At 52.1% G+C, this 21,455-nt stretch overlaps 1 protein-coding gene across 1 annotated transcript in view; it reads left to right on the top strand.

Annotated features, from left to right (window-relative positions):
- Positions 1-3,950, top strand: part of LOC309416284 (uncharacterized protein) — a gene marked incomplete at both ends in the record, with an annotated part of 107,006 nt that extends 103,056 nt beyond the window's left edge. Inside the window, 2 exons of the mRNA XM_082013841.1 lie at positions 3,298-3,468; positions 3,883-3,950. Coding sequence (XP_081869967.1) covers positions 3,298-3,468; positions 3,883-3,950 — 239 coding nt within the window. The remainder of the gene's footprint in view (positions 1-3,297; positions 3,469-3,882) is intronic.
- Positions 3,951-21,455: the final 17,505 nt, after the last annotated feature.

The following is a 21,455-nucleotide window of genomic DNA, read 5'->3' as shown; positions in this document are numbered from 1 at the left end:
GATGTCCTTGCAAGGGGTGGTGGGTGAGGGAAAAGCCAAATATGTGTGGCCTCAGTGATGATCAGCACTTCCAAAAGGATACATTTTGAAAGGCTGGAAGGAAGCAGCCATTTTCAGGCTGATTTTGTCCCCTTTTCTCCACTATGTCCTTTGCAACTTGTAGTAAAGCTTCCTACCAGCCAGAAATTACATCTCCGAGACCAAACACTCAAGCTATTACAGACTATTTCTGCCCAGGGCCTCATGAACACTTTAATGGGTAAAGCTACTGATTACAGCTAATGGGAAAACAACCAGCTCTATTTCTGTCCCTTTGTGTTGCCCAAGAGAGGAGGGAAGAGAGAAGGGCCAACGTCAGGACAAATGCCATACAGACCTGCCTGTACACAAACACCCGTGAGTTTGTGGCATCTCCTAACACTGCATCTACCTCTATACCAGGCAACTGGACAGGGCAAGAGCATGATCCAAGATTGGCCATGCTTTTAGGTATTAACAAGCTCCCCAGCAGGATCCTGAGCAGTGCTAGTTAGCCAAGGTGCAACCGTTTTGGGGATGAAGGCTGCTCAGCCACAGGGAGGTGAACTAAGTCCTGCCAATGGGCTGGAGGGAGGTTCATGGCCAACTCTGTAGGTACAGCTGATGGGGTGGTTCCCCAGGAGGCTCCAGGACCACCTTGGGATGCATTGGGACACAGTTGTCCTGATGGAAAAGCCCAGGGGATGAGGCCGATGGATACAGGTAAATCTATTAATGCCTGGCTGAGAACGGCCATCTTTCCAGGGAGAGGACAGGATGGGGCAGTTTTAGCAGCATTTGAGATCACTTACCCATTCTTCTGACCGTGAACCACTGTAGTGGGCATTAAAATGAGGGAATGCTTGGCCCAGCTTCATGGCAGACCTGATGAGCAATATGGTCCCATTGGCACAGAGGACCTACCAGTCGGATATCCTCCTTCTCCTGTCCCCATGGGATAATGGCTCATGGGTGGCTTTTCCAGGCCCTATGGGAAACGATGCTGATGGAGGCAACAAGCAGCCTTCGGCATGACTGGCTTGAGGGGTTTCTGGGTAGCTCTGCCCTAAATTTTAGCAGCAACCTGGAAATGACCTTCACCCAGAAGGACCCATATGAGCTGCCCTCCTCCAGGTCCATCACATCTTCAAATCCATGTCACAACCACCCCTCGACCCACTGACCTCCTCATCAGGACTTGGCTTTGAATCTTGATTTATGGGATACAGAGAGTGAAAACATGATGTAGAAGGGCTGGAGGGGGAGGCATACGGGATTATGTTATATACTATTACTTGTAGAGGGCTTTCTGCATTTGGCGCTCAAAGTTCAAACACACTCCAAAACAGGTCAGGACTCAAAAGGAGGGAAACTTCAAACTCATTTCTTGCAATTCAGCAAGTCAGAAATTAAGATACGTCTGCTCAGATTTAGCCACCGGGAGGACAAGGTTTGGGTAGCATTGGTGGAGCTGCCATTGACATGGGCAGGGGGACTGCATCAGTGCTTCTGCTCAGAGAATTAGGTACTTGTAGGGCCAGATGTATCTCAGCAGAAGAGAGACATCTAAAATGCAAGATCCTGTGACCCTACAATGCTCCTGCCCAAACTCTGGTCTCCCAGCATCTGTGGGGCAAAGCTTTCTGCAGGTTGGCCATGCAGCAACTGAGTGGCAAATCACACAAAAGCTGGCCAGTCATCTCATCAGCTGGTCAATCAGCACATGGGTTGGCCAACCAGTCCTTCTCCTCTAGAAATAATTTTTTAACAATCACATTGCACTTTCATACTGAGCAAGACACCCCAATGTTACATACTTTTACACCCCAAAACAAGGTGTAGCCTATACAAGCTGTTGACCTACAGTTCACGCTCATTGACGTTTATTACCCATGATGTCCCTTTCCCTGAGTTTTGGGAAGAGTTTTAAGTCAAACCCATTGATGATGACCTTCATTTTTTCCCCTGTGTAATCTGCTAAGGACCGAACAAATTCCCCAACTCCAGCTAAGCCTGAAACTGGCCCCCAACCATCACCACCTTCCTCCTGCCCACCCCCAAGCACTCTCCTGATGTCTGCGTCAAAGACATCGTCCTTCTGGGTTTAAACTCACTTGATACCAAGGCAGCATTTGGGATCTGGGCCGTTTCAGATCGATGGGGCGTACCACATGTTATTGAATCACAGCCCCAGCCGTCGCCAGCCGACAATCCCATTAAAGCCCGGGGCTGAGGTAGGAGGGCTAATAAATCACTCTGCTAAGTGATGAGCGTGGATGGGCGCTCTAAATGTTAACAGGATTCTGCAATCAGAGGGTTATTACTGCCAGATTACAATCGCTCCTGGTTTTTCAAAGCTCGAAGATTTACAAAACTCCGGCCTGACATTTATCTCCTGCAAACAACCACAAATACTTCCATTTTCTCTGACTAGCACCCAACCTTTCTGACTGAGTTGTTTAACACCATTAAGAATTTTATTGCCACCGGTGCCTCCCTCCCCTCGCCAATTGCTCTGTGACATTTATTAAGAGAACTTGTTAGCCTGCGGAAAGCCATGTAAGGCTCCAGTGATCTATATTTAAATGGTGGCTAATTTGTTTGCGTGCCCTCGTTACGTGTGATTTCCATTTGCTTCCCCAGCAGCTCCCCGGGTGCAGCAGATAGCGGGTCCCTCTCAGCACAAGCGCCGAGAAGCCCCCAGTCTATTACCAGGTGAAATGCACTGAATTAAGTGACATTTAGGGAAGTCACTTCCCGGGCGGGAAGTGCTTTTTGGCTTTGAGATCGAGGGGATGCAGCGCTGAAAGAGTTACACGTGCCAGCAAGCAGAGGCTCAAAACTCAGTTTTGGACTTGGCTTAAGGCAGCTGCTTTTGCCACAGGGTGTCGAGCTGGTGGTGAACAAACTGGAGGGTGTCTTCACCCGATCCCAGCAAAATGCACAGTGAGAGTCCCCCGGACAACACCCCGAATGCAACCACCCCTGCAAAGACACCCCCTCCCCAGGTCCTAGGGGAGAATTACTCCCTTGCAAAGGTCAGAGACCACCATGATGGGCACCACAGGGGTGGATGGTGCCACGGAGCAAGAAGGAGCCTCGTGCTTCTCCCACTATGGAAGCCCACTGCCAGATGCCCACCCTTGGTCCTGACTGTGGGGCAGTGGAAGTCCCTAGACCAGCCCCACACATTTGCCCAGGGAGGGGATGGGGGTGGCAGAGTGTGGCCTTTCCCACCCAGGTCCATCACACAAGGGTTGGGGGCATGTTCCCCTGCAGCACCCTGCCTGCAGCCGATGGACGAGGGTTCCTGCCAGCGCTACACCCTGCTCTGGTATTACCACGCAGAGGCCAACGCCTGCCGGCCCTTCATCTTTGGGGGATGTCGAGGGAACAGCAACCGCTTTGCAACCAAGTGGAAATGTGAGCAGCGGTGCAAAGCCTCAGCAGGTAAGGCAGCCCCTGAGCCCACCAACCCTCCTCTTCCTCCAACCAGGAGTGAGGTGAAAGCAGGAAAACCCACCCACGATCTGCCCACCTTTGTTGCCTTGTGGTGCCCCACCAGGACCAAGAGAGGACTTGGAGGAGTGCTTCTAGTTTGCAAGGTCTCATTCCCCTCCCATACCAGCTCACTCTGGTCCGCACAGCCCTTCCTAGGAGCTCTTGGACATCTCCCCTCTCGGGCCACATCCACTGATGGGGTGCAGGTAGATCTGTGGGTGATGAGGAGGGTCCCCTTGGGCACCAGCGCTGGGTCCTCATAGTTTGCACGCCTCAAGCTCAGTCACTTTGTGCCTTTTGAGGGCTGAGGTTTGCAGGAATTTGGGTGCTGGTGCTCTCTGAACCCTGGACTGCTCCATCCAGGCACCTCTCTGGAATCTCCAGCCACCAAGGACTCTGGGCAGAGCCTGAAGCTGGTGGAGCTGCCCTAATCTAGACCAGCTCATGAGCAGTCCCAAATGCCCGTGCACTGGAGTTACACCTCATCCAGGGGTTCAGTGGGAAAAACTCACTCATGGAAGCCCAGCTGGGCTCCCGCTGCCAGATCTAGGGTTTGTGGGGTCAGTCTGCATGACTCTTCCTCATCTCCAGGATATGGTAGCTCACCACAGGGAAAATGGGCTCCTGCTGGCCCTGACGGTAATGCAAACACTACTGCTGCCAAGTAGTGCACAAGCTGTGGCTGAAACCAGCCTTCCTAGAAAGATGCTCCTCTCTCAGCCTTTCCTCTACGTGGAGACAACCACCTCGGGCATTCAGGAGAAATGCATTAGTTCTCCACAGTACATTCTAAAAAACTCTGGTGAAGCTTGTCTTCTGTTTTTGAAGGCATGTTAAAAAAGAGACAGAAATTAAAGGTGGAGATCCGTAATTTCAGGTTAATTTCAGAGTTTCAGGTGGCTTGTATTTTGTTGGTTGGTTTTTAGACAGGCATCTATTATGCATAAAATCAAGACCACTGCACGGGCTGTTGTCATCCACTCGAATCTTTCTGATATGCAAAGGACTTTGCACAGCCCGGGCTTCCTACTCTGCAAGGAAGAAGGCAGTGCAAATATTCTTTGCTCTAAGTCCAGTTTAGGACAGGCAGTGCCGTCCTGGAGAGCTGAAGTGCTCTTTGGGGAGAAGGAGCATGTAGTGACCGGCCAGGAAGGAGGGATTTGCTGCCCCAGTGGAGCCAGCCCAAACTGGGTGCCCTCTTCTGTCCCACACCCGCTGCAAGGGTTAGCATCACTCCTTGGGAAGCCCATCCTTGTTTGTTGACCATAAGGGCAGTCAAGGTAGACCAGTGGGCCCATCTAGCCTGGTCAGTGCCCACATTTGGTGGCCTGCTTCTTCGCGATGTACTGCGTGAGGGGAAGCCACTCTCAGTGCTTTAAATCCAGTCCCAGCAGCAGCAGGGAATAAGTGAACTTCTTCCCAGCCAGCGCTTTACCCCCAGCCATAAGCACTAAGAGATAGTGTAGGCTCCACAAAGCAGCTGTAGATACCTTCAGCACTGTGTCTGCACTCCCTTTGTGGGAAGAAGCAACCGCTGGGGAGTTGGAATCATCCAAAACCAAGCCAGGTCCTTGTGTCCTCTATGTGCTCATTTCTCCTGACTGACCCTAAATGGTGCCTGGAGCTGGCCCAGATCAGGACATTTGCTTTATGGATGTCTGACGTGTTGTGATGTGACCTGGCATGAACATTCCCATTGTGTCAGGGACTTCCCAAGCCACTGTGAGCATGGGAGGTCCAAGACAAAGCCCAAGCTGTAGCCAAACTCCAACATCCCCTTTGTTTTCTCTTTCCTCGCTTTCGAAAACCAGTCAGAGGGAGGTGATCGGTTGCAATTGCCATGTTTAAATGAAGAGAAACAGAGCTGTGAGAAGTGTCTCCAGGACATCTCAGAGACTGGACAAGCAAGACCAACCATTTAATGTGAAGAGGCAAAGGGTGTTTGAAAAAAGGTGTTGGAAAACTGTGATTATGAGAAGGAAATAAATCGGTATGACGAGAGGGAAACATCTGACTGCTCAGGAAAGCAGAGATGTCCAGAGGCTCACCACTGCACCACTTGGCCCGCAGGACTACTGTGCAAAACCAGGCAACACATACCCCTGAGTTTATTTTTGTAAAATAAAGATGTGTTAATGCTGCTGTGTATAATTCTAGTTCATAATTCCCCTGGAGGCAGTAACCCTTTGAGAGAGAAAGCTGGGAACTTCCATTGCCCCATGTCGGACTGGGTAGGCAGGTTGAGCCCTGTCCCTTAGCAGAGAACATTTCAGCTTCACAGAATCACAGAATCACAGAATCACACAGAATCACTAGGTTGGAAGGGACCTTCAAGATCATCAAGTCCAACCATTAATCCAGCGCCACCATGTCCCCTAAACCATGTCCTGAAGCGCCACATCCACACGTTTTTTGAACACTTCCAGAGATGGCGACTCCACCACCTCCCTGGGCAGCCTGTTCCAATGCCTGACCACTCTCTCAGTGAAGAAATTTTTCCTAATATCCAATCTAAACCTCCCCTGGCGCAACTTGAGGCCATAAGCTTGTCCCTAAGCTCTCCACGGCCTTCAGCAAGTCCCACCTTCTCCTTCACTTGACCATTCCCTGGGCAGGTGAAGAGGAGCCATTCCAAACTGTACAGTAAGAAAAAAACAGGGTTCAAAACCAGGCATGGCCTCTCCCTGCAAAATGCCACCCCCAAGTCTTTGAGGTGTTTGGAGCTGCTGCCTGGAGAGGTGTGGAAATCCAACAAGTGAGAGGGTAAACCTGTGGGTTTTGGTGGCCACATGGACCCAGCTGAGTGGTCCTATCCAACAGCATCTCCTCCAAGTGCACATCATGGGACAGCATGCCAGCCCCTGGGAAGGGTCACAGCAGCTCCGATGGCACGGAAGTCTTCCTCAGCTTTTTTAATATTTGGAATTTGCTGAAGAAACAGCAGAAGCAAAAGGCTCTGCCTTCCCCAGGAGCAAGCAAATGGCTGTTGTGTTGCAACCAGGTAGGAAACATGGTGTCTAAAAATGACACCTCTCAGGTGCGGCATGGGTTGGTTGAACACATCATGGCTGCCCACACTGCTGGCTCGGCAGGGCTCTCTTCAACATTTTGGTGCCGGCATTTTGAGCACCCGGTCCTTTGTTTGGGGAGCTCTGCTGTGCCCTGGCAATGTGCACATCCGTGGGTGCAAGCCTCCACTCCTCTCTCCATTCCCAATATACATGCCCAAGACTTTTATAAAACCTGTTTTCATTAAAGAACACACATGGCATTGTGTCTTCAAGGATCGCACTGGGAATCGCCTTTCCTCCTCCAAACACCTTTGGTGGGAACATAATGGCCAAATGAGGATTCATGCTGGAGTGGGGCTGGGGGGAGACAGTTAAGAAATCAGTGGGTTTTGTTAAAAGTTTGGCTGCACAATTTGGTGAGGTTGAGCTCAGATTTCCCCAGCCTAGCAGGGTTGCCTCGTTGCTACTGGTAGCACTGGCAGAAGAAGGATTCCCCTTACCCACAGTAGCCCAAGCCCAAAGGAGGGACCAGCAGATATTTTTGTGATTTTTTATTTCCTCTGCTCCAGCTAAAATCTTTTTTACTCAAAACAAAAAAAAGAATTTGGTAAATGTTGGCAATGGGATAAGTGCCATTTTCAGACTGACATTTCCATCCTCTCCTCTTGAAATGCTGTTCTGTATCGAAATGTACTTTGGCAAGAAAAACATTCAGGTATTGCATCACGGCAAGAAAAATACCCCTTTGGAAAAGAAACAAAATGTTCCCATCCAAGCACACGGGTACCGCATCCCCAAAAAGAAAGCGTTTCTGCATTTCCAGGTGAGGCCACAGCAGTGAGAAACAGGTGTTTTTCTGAGAGACACCCCACATTTTCACGTTTCCCCGGCACCATGACGGGGGACGCTTTGTAAAGGGAGGTTGCAGGATGCCGATGTCTGCAGAGCCATGGCCAGGCTGGGGAGCTCGCGGGGAGCTTGGCTGTGCAGGTGTTGCAGCCTCTGGCCTTCAGCAGCCCAAGAGATACGGAGTGACTTGAACTCCTGCATCAGCCCAGGAGAGTTGAGACCATCCAGGGCAGCAAAGCGTTTGCAACCAGCAGGAAAAACCTTCATTCCTAAATTGCATTGACAAAAATAATCACTGAGCACAAGAAAACAGAGGTTGAATGGAGTGCATGACCCACAGGTTCATCTGGCACCCTGGTATGAAAATCTTTATTCGGGTGGGACCTTGCCGAGGCGCATAAGTCATTGAACTCCCACAACTGTGCAGAGAAAACAACATTTCAGAGCCTTAAAAGAGGGGCGAGGAAAGAAATTCACAGATATGAAGGGCTGGGGATGCACCTCCAGTAAGGTTCACCCACGCGGATCTGATTTTGGACACCTCTGCTTGCAAACTCCCATTCCCTAAATTATCCTTCCTGATGCAAATCAGCCCACGGCTGGACTGGAGCAAAAATATCTGTATGGGCAAAAGGGGACTCATTGCAAACAGCTCTCACAATTGAATTAATACAGAAAAAGCTCATATCTTATATTTATTATTACAAGAAAAAACCCTCCTACCATCTCCCTTTTCTCTGGTACGGTGCTCACCTTGCCAGCATCCCTTCAGGGAAGGCACCAGTGGCCTCTGGCAGAAATATGGGGTTGTCATACTTGCGTTGCCACCACCACTTGACCCAGGCTGTCAGGCCACTGCAAAGCCCGTGGTCTTTCACTAGCAGTGGCAAAAAAAAGTACTTATTTATGGGGCTGCAGTAACTTTGGACCAGCTCTATTCTGACCCAGTTCTGGAGGTCCCCACAAACCAGCCTCCCTGTCCTTGGCTTCTCTTGGGATGCCCAAGACTGCATGTTACTCAGGGTCCAGCATTTGGCCAGTCCTACCCAGGGCTGTGGGGTTTGGCCCAGCAAGGTGGGGAGGTTTTCCCAAGGAGGTGTATTGGAGAAGAAAACCTTCGGGTTGGTCATCAGAGGAAATGCCGGACTGCTCATTCCTGCCTTATCCTCCCAAGCCAGCCCACGTGTGGCTGCACCATCTTTGGTGACACAGTGATGCATGGGGCACATCTCCACCCTACAGACCAACCCCTTGTGTGGATTTGTCTTGTTCAATATCTTTGTAGATGATCTGGATGAGGGAATTGAGTGCTCCCTCAGTAAGTTTGCAGATGACACCAAGCTGAGTGGGAGTGTTGATCTGCTGGAGGGTAGGAGGGCTCTGCAGAGGGATCTGGACAGGCTGGATCGATGGGCAGAGGCCAACTGTATGAGGTTTAATAAGGCCAAGTGCCGGGTCCTGCACTTTGGCCACAACAACCCCATGCAATGCTACAGGCTTGGGGAGGAGTGGCTGGAGAGCAGCCTGGCGGAAAGGGACCTGGGGGTGCTGGTTGACAGCCGGCTGAATATGAGCCGGCAGTGTGCCCAGGTGGCCAAGAAGGCCAACAGCGTCCTGGCCTGTATCAGGAATAGTGTGGCCAGCAGGAGTAGGGAAGTGATCGTGCCCCTGTACTCGGCACTGGTGAGGCCGCACCTTGAATCCTGTGTTCAGTTTTGGGCCCCTCACTCCAAGAAGGATGTTGAGGTGCTGGAGCGTGTCCAGAGAAGGGCAACGAAGCTGGTGAGGGGTCTGGAGCACAAGTCTTATGAGGAGCGGCTGAGGGAACTGGGATTGTTTAGTCTGGAGAAGAGGAGGCTGAGAGGAGACCTTATCGCTCTCTACAACTACCTGAAAGGGGGTTGTGGCGATGAGGGTGTTGGTCTCTTCTCCCAAGTAACTAGTGATAGGACAAGAGGAAATGGCCTCAAGTTGCGCCAGGGGAGGTTTAGATTGGATATTAGGAAAAATTTCTTCACTGAGAGGGTGGTCAGGCATTGGAACAGGCTGCCCAGGGAGGTGGTGGAGTCGCCATCCCTGGAAGTGTTCAAAAAACGTGTGGATGTGGCGCTTCAGGACATGGTTTAGGGGACATGGTGGTTCTGGATTAATGGTTGGACTTGATGATCTTAAAGGTCCTTTCCAACCTAGTGATTCTGTGATTCTGTGATTCTGTGATTCTGTGATTTGGTGTGCAAATCACCCGATGTCCCCAGCACATGGTTCAGGGTCACCGAGTGACCTGTCCCTATCCCACAAGCTGGGCTGGCATTGCCGTGCCCTGTAGAGTGCACGCTCCCGCTGCCTCCTTTGGTCCCCAGACCCTCCCAGGACCTCTCCTCTTGGGCATCTGCCACCATGCCCTGTCTCTGCCCTCCCTGTGTGCTGCGATGTTGGATTTCCACCAAGACAACAGAGATGCTCCCAGGAGCCTTTCTCCAATTCAGGGTGCGACAGCATCCCTCCTCGGGGACCGTTGCCACCAGACAGCTCATGAGTAACTCAAAGCGGCAGTTATTTACCCAACCCAGAGGAGAAAGCCTTTCTCCATTCCATGGTTGCTTTCCCAGGGACCCCAGCCCTGCATTCCACCATCCCCCTCCAACTATCAACTGCACCAGAGCATTAGAGAAGAGGAAGGTGCACTGCTGGGGGCCGGTGAATCCCTTGGCAGGCACGTTGACATCAAGCCCGAAGAGACAATCAGCAATAATAATTGCATGAAGATCATTTTCATGGCTGTGAATCAGCAGCACAGCGAGGGTCTGGAGCAGCAGCAGGTGAGCAAATGGACTTGGGGGACCTGGGACCTCCCAGTGAACATGAGGAATTTCTCCTTCTGCCTCACTATTTCCAGATACCAAACAAGTGGGACACACCTTCGCTTTTCCTTTTAAGTCCAGGGCCATCACTTAATATAAGTCTTCACCTCCCCATGCGGAGAATTTCTTGGCAGCTTTTGGCTCCGCGCTTGGCGTAGTGCACGTATCCCAAAGCCAAGTCTGGAGGCAAATTTGGCCACCTGGTTTCATGGGCAAGCTTAGCCAAAGGAAAGGGTCAGAGTCTCTCAGTGGGGGTGATTTGGCTCAAGACCCTTCACCATAAACTGTGCTTATGGCACAGGCCAAAGCAGCAGCTCACCAGGGAGCCAGGTGACTTAATTCAGGTTTGCAAAGCGGCTGGAAGACTTGAGAAGTGAAAACCAATATTGTGGGCAAGTGTATAAGATCAGGCTGTTCAGTCCGCTGCTAGGTGTATTAAATGCAGCTTGAATTTCCCATCAGTGCTCTGGGAGCTTAGGCGTAATGGGAAATTGATAACTTGATTTTTCTTTAATACATCTAGCCTTAAATGTTTACTATTGATTTGCCATCTGAACCGCTTTGGCAGGGCCAAAACATTACCGGAATGCATCCTCGGTGTTTCCTTGGAAATGTCATGCCACTCTAATTGGGTTTCTTGAAATTATTTGATTGCGAGGTGGGGGAGACTGTTAGGGCTGAATGATTCGCTTTCCAGGCGCGGGGAGCTGGGGCTGCTCCAAAGCGGGCGAAGCCAGAAGATTCCTGAACACGCGTTGGAGAATGGCCTTAGAAAGCAAAATGCATCGCTACGAGCGCTCAGCCCCGGGCGTGCGAAAAGCCGGGGCTTTAGCGCACGTAGAAGCAGCCTGGCGAGCCCTCGTGGAGCGTGCAAAGCCACATTGGAGCACGAGTGACTGAGCCCATGGGTCTGCATCTACGGATGTATGTGCACCTGCAGCTCGGGCACACGCAGCCCCTTTGCAGGAGGGGGTTTCTCGTGCATCCAGCCAGCGAAGTCTTGCAGGGAAGTGCGGAGAGGAGAAACCGGCCTCATCGCGGCATCCGAAGTCCGCGGGCAGTTCCTTAGCAACCCTGACAAAAGAAAATGGATGGTGAGAGATGAGGAGGCTGGGCCGGCGTAATTTAGTAATTTGATAATGATACAGTCCCTGAAACGGCTGCCAGCACTGACAGCTGGGCCCCGAGCATCACCCAGCATCCTCCGGCTGCGCCCAGCAGATCGGAGCGGGCAGGCTGTCTGGGAGGCAGCTGCCAAAGCCCCCGTCTTCGCTCCCACCCGAGTCAAGAGCAACAAAAAAGTTCATCGCCGTGTCACCAGCCTGAATTGCACTAAGCTAGGTTAATTAATTACACAATATTTTTAGAGCAGGAGTCATTCAGGCTCTGGAGATGCCGTGGAGGGAAGTGGCCATGAGTCAATGGACCTGAGCACCGGCAAGTCCATCTTGCAAAACCCTCCTGCTCAGGCTCTGTGGGAGGCGGTGGAGGTTTGCATGCTGTCCACAGCCCTTTTGGGTGATATCCATTGCTTTTTGGAGCAATAGTAATCGCTACGTCACTGTACTGGTATAAAGAGCCTCTTTCCAGCATCTGTGGGAGGCCACTGGTGAACAATATCCCCTGCCCACTGCAAGGGTGGAATTGCAACCCAACAGTCACGACACCCTTGAGAAGGAGGGAAAATGTTGAAAAAGCTTGAAAAACCTTCTGTGCCAGGAAGGCAGCTCTGCCCATCTGAGCTGGGACGAGCAGGAGCAAAAGTGGGGATGGATTTGCCCCTGACATCGTTGCCGTGTGGGTTAGGAGGAAAACCAAGGAGAAACTCTCCCCATCCGGGAGCTGTCCGTTCTGCCCCTTTTTCCACCCCAAACCACCCCTGTAAGTCCTATTTCATCCCTCAGGCTTCCTCTGAATGGCTCTTCACCCATCCCCTACCTTGGGCATCCCTTAGCCCAACATCCCGAGCCCCACTGGTGGGCCCTGCATCCCCCAGATGTGTCCCACCCTGCCCTTGAAACCACCCCAACCAGCTCCCCATGGATTGTGAAGCCAAGGAGCCAACCCATGGCCATGATCCCAGTGGCAAAGAAATGCTGGAGGAGCAATATAACCGATCTGTAGAGGAGCAACCATCACATTTCTTGAGCAATGTCTCTCCTACCTGCCTCATCCAGCTGCTGCAGCCTCACCAGTGGGACCGATCCCTGCTTATGGAGGCAGAAAAAAGGACAAGCAGCTCTTTTTGTACTTCACAGGGTATAAATGGGTTTTATGTGTAGACCCACTGTCAGGATAAATTCCCCAAGGCCAGCACCACTCCTGCACATGGAACCAGGCTCCTGCTGCTTCCCTGTACATTTTTCCTTGATTTTAGATATCTCCTTCCAACTGGAGATGTGATGTCCATGTAGCTGTAGGCACGTACCATGTGTACAGGTAGGTGCAAACACCTCTTTGCAGAAGGGGTAGGAGGTGCAACAGAGAGATAACAGATAAAACCATTGCAGTAAACTCTTGGGGAAGACAATTTAGAGGATTTAAGATTATTTTTTCTTCTCCGTTTCTTTTTTCTTTTCTTCCTTTGGAGGGAAAGCGTCAAGAACCAAGCTTTATTTCATGCCTGAAGGCATGAAGGTGAAGTTGATCTTTGGGTTTTGCCCGAGCAATTTGTGGAGAAACATATGTAGCAGTCTGCAAAATATTTTTTATCCCAAAGAGGCTTTTTGATATTACACATGCATCAAAAGCTCAAAGCAGAGCTAATTAATTGCCAGGAACATGAAACACTGATGATGGGGCGGGTAACTGTTCGTTACAGGCAGCAAAGTGCTTTGCATACAATCAGGGCTGTAAATCCCCTGTGATCCTGCAGCAGCACCGAGAGACTCAGGGCCCAAGAAGGTGAAAAAGGGTCAAAAAAGGCAAAACAATAATTCAACTCCTGCAAAACTAACAAACTCCCACTCCTCAGCTCCTCTCCTCCCTCTGCTGAGATCCTGGCTCAAAGCTCTCCAAGCCCCCAGCGCCCGCTAGACAGCCACCTTGGAGAGACATGCAGGGACTTGCTGCTGCTGAGCTGCTGGAAGGAGTGAAAATCACCCCCAAAATGGGGCTATGGGGAAGAGAAACCCACCAAAAATCAGCCTCAGGGGAGAGGAAGGGCCGTTCACCGTTGGGCTACAGAGAGATGAGAGGTGGGCAATCTTGTACCACAGCAAGGTCCTTCTCCCTCCATAGCCTTGAAAATGCAAATTGAATCTTACAGGGTATTAAAGAAGGGACAAAGCAGACCAGAAAACTCCCTTCTGCCCCTTTGTGGACCCACAGTGCGTCCGTGCCGGACGACTCCGAGCCGTTCTGGTGCTGGAAGCAGTAAACAGGACCTCGCATCGCGTTGCCTTTCCCTCCCCGGGCCAGGCAAAACTTCCCTGCTGGCATCTGGGGCACAATTTTTGCTTTCAAGGCTTCTGGTGTGATACGACCACGAGTCGCTGTGTCTTGTTTTTTTCCCAGCAGCAGAACGGTTGTAGTGATGAAACTTTAATAAGAGCCTCTTCAGCTGCCCACATTTGGGCTTGAATCGATGATTCACAGAAGGAAATGGAGCTCGGTGAGAACGAGAGAGGCTGCGGAGAGGTGGGAAGGTGTCCTGCTCCTGAAGAGACAGACGCACAGGGGAGACGTGCGAGGACACTCATGACAAAGCCTGCATTTTTCACAAGTTTGGTTATTTTTGGATAAACTTTTGAGAGTTTGAGTCCCCTCTGCCAGCATTCAGCACCCAGGGGTGCCCCAGGCTGTTCGGAGCGTGGGTCCCTCCTTCCCCAGGACCAGCTGGGGTTATTTTCATGCCGTGATATTCTTGGTTTTGCAGCAAAAACTCCTCTCTGATGTCCAGCGAAAGCAAAGACCGAAGCGGGGATCTGCAAGCCGCAGTAGCCAGCGACAGCTAAAATGGTCCAGTTTGCTTTTAACGCAGACTGATAGGGATGAACCAGGCAGTTTGACTTCTTTCATCTTTCTTTCTTAGGCGCTGCAACCTCTTTTCCATTTTCCCTTAATGAAATCACCGTGAAGGCTCCACGTCTGGCATGCGGATTTGCTTCTTGCAAGGACGTTGTCCTGCACCCACCCTTCCCAACAGCGAAGCGTTTATGGGTAAATCAAGCATGGAAATACACCCTAGTATCTGATGGAGATGGCTTTCCCCGCCCGGCTCCAGCGGGGACCTGGGAGACGCGTTCACCTCCATGCTCCAACTTCTCTCTCGGAGAGTTTTTGTCAACTGCAGGAAAAAAAATAAATAGACTCACATTTACGCAGGTCATTCTGACAGCAGGATTGACTTTTGAGGGGGACCCATGTGTATATACCATTCCTTCAAATGTCGTGTGTCTTTATGGTTGTTTTGATTGCTTTTCGCCTTTGCAGCCATGGGAATGATCTGCCTCAAGCCTGGCTGGCCAGGAAAGCAGCTTGTTAAGCGTTGAGTCCGTCCCTGCCTTAGAGTCTGCTCTTGTGCATGGTCTCATGGTCCCCTGAGAACTTTGGGATCCACTACCATGCAATTCAGTCAAATGGGGTGAGGTTCAACCCCAACCATGTGAAGACGGACCTATGGTGGAGGTGGGTAACTGCACTTGTCACCTTCCCTTGCAAGGCTGCAGCAGTAGCTGCAGACATCGAAGGGCCCATGTGGGAGTTGGCACTGACCAACACCCCCTCAGGGTCCTACAGGGCCTCCTGGCATGTGAGTCAGCCCTTTCCCAGTGTCCCCAAGTCACTTCATTGCAGTCACCAGCCAGGAAGGGCTGAACTCCCCATTTCCAACCATCCAGAGCACGCACAACCCATGGTGGCAGCCTGAAGCAGTTGCAACGGATAACAACTACACGCTTGCACCTTCTCCCTCCATCACACACACTCTCCTCTCAACCCCAGGAAAGCTTCAGTGACAGAGAACTACCACCCCACCACAAGGGATGGGACGGTTGCAAAGGTGGAGCAGCCATCGGTCATGTAGATGCAGCTAAATAGACCTTCCCCTGTCCCAACCTACAGTCTTCATATAGTTTAATTCACCTCGGAGATGCACTGCAATAAGTTAAAGACCTCATGACCTCTGGGAGAGAGTGGGCTTTAGGATGGCTTAAGTAATCTACTTTGATGTCGTGCTTTTCCTAACCTATGTTCCCTTCCCCAAGCACCTGAATCACAAGTTTCCAGTGATTCTGGCAATAGCAGGGCTTCGGTTTTGGCCTGAAGACCTCAAACTCCTGGAGGTGACGAGGGACACCAGGTCCCTGTGTCAGAGGGCTGCACCAGGCCTTGATTTCTGGGGTACAAGTTTTGCCCTACCTTAGGGGCTGGGGGATGCCAAACCCACGCCCCATGCCAGAAGCAGTAGCCTTTCTGCATCTTTTATATTCCTGAGCTGATCTCCTCTGAGCAGGTGACAATTGAGTCCAAAATGCCACCAGAGACTTTTTCAGTAGTTGCCCTGGCCCTTCTAAAGAAGTGCTCTGCTACCCCAGTGGGATGGGATGTGATGCCAGGGCATGGGATGGAAACATTCCCTGCCTGGTAAGCAGAGGGGGACCCACTTTGTGAGTGCCCACACACCTTTCATGAAGTACCAGTTGGCCAGGTCAGCACCCAGACTTCCCATCCCACACGTATTTATGTGGTCAACCCCATTTTTCTACCCCCAGACCAAAAAAATCCGCAGAGGTGGATCCCTAACGTGCTCTGAAGTGTGCTGGGCTATTAGTGGTCTGAGCCAAACAAGGTCCAAGGGTCTCCTAAGCTTTCTGCAAGGACCACAGTCAGCATCTGCAGCCCTCAGGGAGCATAAGGATGCAAAACACATCTCTCCAAGGAGGCACAATGGGAGAGAAATGCTGGTGAAGCCCCCACTGTCCCCGCCAGGCACAAAGCCTTCTTCCATGGGTAATCAAACTTGGGTTGAGTCAAACCTGGGGGGAGCTTAGCACCACCCAAAGAATTGCATATATTTCAAAAAGCTAGTTAGGTACCTTCTGCCAAGCTTCAGGCCTTGCCCTGCAATGTCACTTTGTCCACCAACACTAATTAAGTTACTGGGTAACGGTGCTGACTCAAGACCCTCTTACCCTTTGGAGGTCACGAAAAGGCAGGACACAAGCCAAGCAGGGGGAAGCTGAGGGCCGCTGAGAATCAGCACTTGCATAGCCACAACGAGCACGAGGGGAAATCATTTTTAATGGACCTCCACCGCAGGGGATGGGTTAGAAATAGCTCTCATCTATCACTGCTCCCTCACCACAGAGCAGGAGCTGCAGGGTTTTATCAGCTCTAGCGACCATGCAGCCCTTAGAGAAAGCTTGTCCCTCTGCGATAAATGAGCCCACAAGCGTTTGCCAGAGGGAGAGGAGCCAGGACTGCGGGCCAGATGGTGATTTCCCTCGCTCTTTCTGGGAATGAGTCCCTGTAATGGAGTTTCCCACCCAGCTCTTTGCGTTGACATCTCTCAAGCAGGTTTGCTTGCCCAAAAATACGACCCAAAGGCTCTAAAGATTTGGATAACCAAACCGTCTTCCAGGTCTCAGTGAAGGAGGGGAAAGGAAGATGTCAGTCCAGGAGATGAAAGCTTCAAATGAAAATGAAAGAGTGAAGTGCTGGAGCAGTGGATCCTGATGTCTCTCAGCCAACAGCTGGAGGTGATTAAGGGGAAAACACAGGACTGAAGCCAAAGTAGAGCCTCATTGTTACCGGCCGCTGCCTCTCAGACAATGGCCAGCATCTTCAGAGGCTGGATGAGAAGCTCAAAGATGCTCATCCAAGAATATCTACAGTCATGGCTCCTTTTCTCCAAAGGAGCAGCTGTGGCCAACGCTGGTGTGTGATCAAGGAGCAGGAACATCTCCCCATCCTAACTCAGAGCCCATCCAGGGTCACTACTGGCTACTGTCACCCTTCACGGGGCTGCTCAGAGGATTTTCCACACTTTTGGTAGGATTTATCGCTTCCCAGGGATAACTGCACTCCGCCAGCCCTTTGCTAGAAGAAGGTGGTGATGGCATTTCAAAGCAGGTTTGAGAGGAGCTCTGATAAGCAGTCAGAGCCGAGCAGGGCCCTGGGACCACCAGGAGCCCCCAGCCCAGCCACAAATCTGCAGTGGCCATTGGGGAGACCCTCCACCAGTGACCTGACTCCTTTGGGTGTCTCAGCCCCGGACCACATGGAGCAACCCCTGTTTCCAGCAGGGACATCTCCATCCCTCTTTAGAGCACAAAGTACGTGCGCTTACAAACCAGTACTGTGGGACATTGCAGGAGACCTCTCTCTGATCACACCAGGACCAGAGTGGTCCTGGGACCCCAGACTGGGCAGGTTTCCTGCCTGGCTGCTTTCTTGGTACAATCTGAATTAATTCAGCTGGACCTCAGTGGCTTTGGGGTGAAAACGCCAGCAGGCATCCTTAGGGAGCATAAAAACCTCTGCATTTAAAATCGCCTTGCACCAGGTGCCTGGCTACCAGGAGGAGCGGGAGAAAAGCGTGTCTGCATCACCCTGCAAAGTCCCGGTGCTGGCAACAGCCCCGTTTTCAGATGACTCCCACCGGGCTGTCAGGCCCAGACGTCTTTTTTCTTTCCCCCCCTTTTTTTCCTTCTGAATGGGAAGAGGCACCACAGCCCCGTGACGTTGTCAGCTCCCTCTGATTTCATTTTAATGAAATCATGCCCAAATGAAGGCTCCACGTCTGGAGTTACGACTTAAACCCCGTGATCACTCATTTTTATATATACACGAGGGAGGGGAAAAGCGTTTCCATAGAGAGAAAAACTATCACAGCCCTCTTAATATCAATAAAAGAAAAGCGAGGGTGCAGAAGTTCAGGGGAACGTGCCCGATGCCTCTCTCCTCGGAGTGAGACCGCAGCAACCCCTTCCCGTCCCGACCATCGAGGACTACCAGGTGAGTGCCTGGATTTCATTTATTAACCAGCGGCCGGCTTCACTGGCACAAACTTTAAATATTTCAGTGCTTTCCTTGAGAGATCAGGTTCCATGTTTCTCTGCAAGAAAGAAGAAAAGGCAGGATAGGGAAAAGCAGCTCAAGATATTGTGTTGAGAGACTCCCCCCCAGCCTCCCTCCGAAGCAAAGAAACGTCTTTTTTATTATTATAACAATTTCTGGAGGGCGGTCAGGCTGGGCAGCATGGGAAGGGTTTGAAAATATTGGGAAATTGGAAAGTTAATCACAAATCACTGCTGTGGTTAAAGAGACGGGGAGAAGAAGAGGGCACAGCCTCATCCCCGTTGGGTCTGCTTAAATGTTGGAGCCCTGGGAATCAGCATCGTCGGGAGAGATTCATTAGGAAAGTGGAGGCGGCATCAGACAGAAAGAGTTTTAAAAGTCTCCAGGTCTCATCCACAGTATTATTTTATTCCAGACTTACTTTTTGATGGGGAAAAAATTAGCTTAATCCAGTGCCTCTGCTGCTGAGGAGCCCGCGATCACCAGCAAATAGCTTTGTCCCCAGTTTGCAGAGCTGCCTTGCCGGAGCGATTGACTTTTCTCCATTGAAGCCGAGAGGCAGATCCTCAGCCGACACAAACGGTCCTGCCGTGGCTGTCGGCACCATCGCAATATAATGCCTGTAACTTCCTCACGGGCATCCCGGCAATTTCCACCCGCAGCGAACGGCACCCGCAGGTCACCCTCCGGCAGCGGCAGATTTAACTCTGACTTCCTCAGATCCGCTGCAGGTGTTTTTTCTTCTTTTCCTGCTTTATTTTGAAGGGGGAAACCCAATTCCAGCTTGCTTTCTGGACAAAAAAAAAAAAACAAAACCTTTCCAGCATGCCAGGGCACAAAACAACCATGCAAAAAAACCCAAAACCCAAATTATCAGCTCATGCTGTCCGGCCAGCGCAGGATGCTGCATTTTTTTTGCTGCTTTGCCTTGATTTTTGCTCTTTTTGCCAGGCTGTCCACCCCACAGCTGAGGACCAGGGAAACAGGCGCCAGGTGTGGATGTGCTTCAGCCACGTTTCCCCCTTGCTCTGCCTTTCCCTCGCTCGGCCAAGGTCCCCAAAGAGTTCTGCTGAGCGGAAAAATCCCGAGCCAGCCACGGGGCCAAGCCACACATTTCAGAGAGTCGTGACATAGCTGTCGGGAGAGGCGAGGTGGACATGCTGCTCCACGGCTCCAGAGAGGGCAGGGGCAGCTCAAGCCAGCTCAGGGCTTTTGGTGATGATCCCATTCTCCATCCAGCAGCTCAGGGCCAAGCAGTGTCCCCAGGAGAGCGGGGGCTGCAGGCAGAGGCGAGAAATTTAGCAATTTCTAAATTCATGCCCCGAGCCTCCTGTCCTTGCAGCGAGGGCCGCATGGAGTTTGCTGGCGGGGGAGGCTGCTTCATCTGGGGCTAAATCACAGCTGCAAAGGGTTTTTTGGGGGTGGGAGAAAGTCATTTGTCCTGTGAAGCTTTTGCAGGCAAAAACTAAGTCCCAGGATTTAAATGTCTGCTTTGGGGCTGAAGGAAGGAGAGTTTTGGCTGCTGCACATCTGTCATCTGGATGCGGGGCAGAGTTAAGGGGATGAGTGTTGCCTGGGGGAGCTCTGTGGGGTTTTGTGCAGGGGTGAGTGAGGCAAAGAAGTGGAAATCGAGCGGCTCCTTCAAATCCCGCCTGTACGACCTGCCCCAATCCCCCCGCCACGGGACAGCGAAGGGCAGAGTTAAGGTGACAGCAGTTTCAGGGACCGTGTCTCAGCGGCAGAAGAGCAGGTGACAGCTCCCTGGGGACAAGCGATTTGACTTTTGGATGGGTCTGAGGACATCTCCCCCACCCAGCAGCCCTTCGTGCAGCAAGGCACAGTCTGCCTTCCCACCGGTGGCCCCAAGACACGGACATCCAAGGACACCCCCAGGAGCCATCCTGCTCCACAAGAGCTTCCCGGGGGCTTCCCCAGCACCCTTGGCCCCTCCACACTCGCGATCCCGAGGGAAGTCACTTCGCAGCTCACAGCCCCAAACCAGCAGTGAAAGCCCAGCCCCAGGCAGGGTCCCCTCGCCCCTGGCGACTGTCCCCGCCCAGGGCTTGCCGTGCAATCCGCTTGCCACAAGATGGGGCCCGAAGATTGGGAATGCCAGCATGCCGCCAGGCACTGGGAGGGCCCGTGTGCCCTCGGGGCTGGCCCCAGAGACGCTCGTCTGACCTCGAGGCGGGCAAAGACCCCCACCAGGAGATCTCTTGTGGCCTTCCAGGTGGCCTCCTTAAGCGGCTGGGTGGGTACACGGGGAGATGTGTCGCCTCCCAGAGAGACAGGACCCAGAGGCGGGGAGGTTTTGCAGAGCAGGAGGGTTACCCTGAGGTTTTCAGCCTTCCCGAGGTCCCAAAATGACCATATTTCTAGCAGGGAGTGATGCTGCTGTGCTGTGATTTTGGTCCCCGGGCAGGGCTGTCCTCGGTGGGGAATGCGCCCTGGGTGTGCCATCAGATGTGGCAGCCTGTCCTGCACCCAGGGTGGAAGGGGGTCCTGGGGACGAAGCCATGGGGTAACAGGCAACCCTGGAGCTCCCCAGACCACGGCTGGAGAGGGGACACGGGGCCATCACACTGGATCCCACCTCCAGCACTGGGGCTGCTCTACCCCACTCTCCATGCCCTTTTTGGAGCAAGCTGGGCGAGACGGGCAATTGCCAACCTCTGAGAGCACAGAAACATCTCTGGTGGCTTCACGCTGACCAAAGAGGAGCTGAAAGGAAAATCCAGCTTTACAGCAGCCGGTGGTACCCACGGTTACTCTGTGGAGGTGTTTGCGAGTTGGAGAGAGGGCTGCATGAGGACAGCAACAAGATCGCCCCGGGCAGGGGGCATGGTAGAAACCAGCTCTCCTGCAGCAGACACTTGTGTTTTGGCAAAGGGATGGCCCAATCCTCCCCTCCATGGAGGTTGCAGCTTTGCAAAACACCTTGGAAATCCCCCTCTCCCACCCAACACCCCAAAAGCAAGGGCTGGGGGGTTACACCTTGAAGGAGAAGGCCCCAGGGAACTCATTCCCACCTGCCCTAACCATTAGATGGGACCTGGGGGGAACCTGGGAGGTGAACCCGGGAGAATGAGATGTCCAGGGATGGGGGGATGACGGCATTCTGCCCCAGGCCCCACGGGAAGCTCATGCCCATCTCTGCCCTCCCCTCACTCTCTCCGCTGGGCAGGCCACCACA

Source organism: Phaethon aethereus (genome assembly GCF_964289735.1).
Source record: "Phaethon aethereus genome assembly, chromosome: 1".
In the NCBI taxonomy this organism is placed as follows: domain Eukaryota; kingdom Metazoa; phylum Chordata; class Aves; order Phaethontiformes; family Phaethontidae; genus Phaethon; species Phaethon aethereus.
Note: the sequence above shows the minus strand (reverse complement) of the source record. Positions and strands in the feature narration are given on the sequence as shown.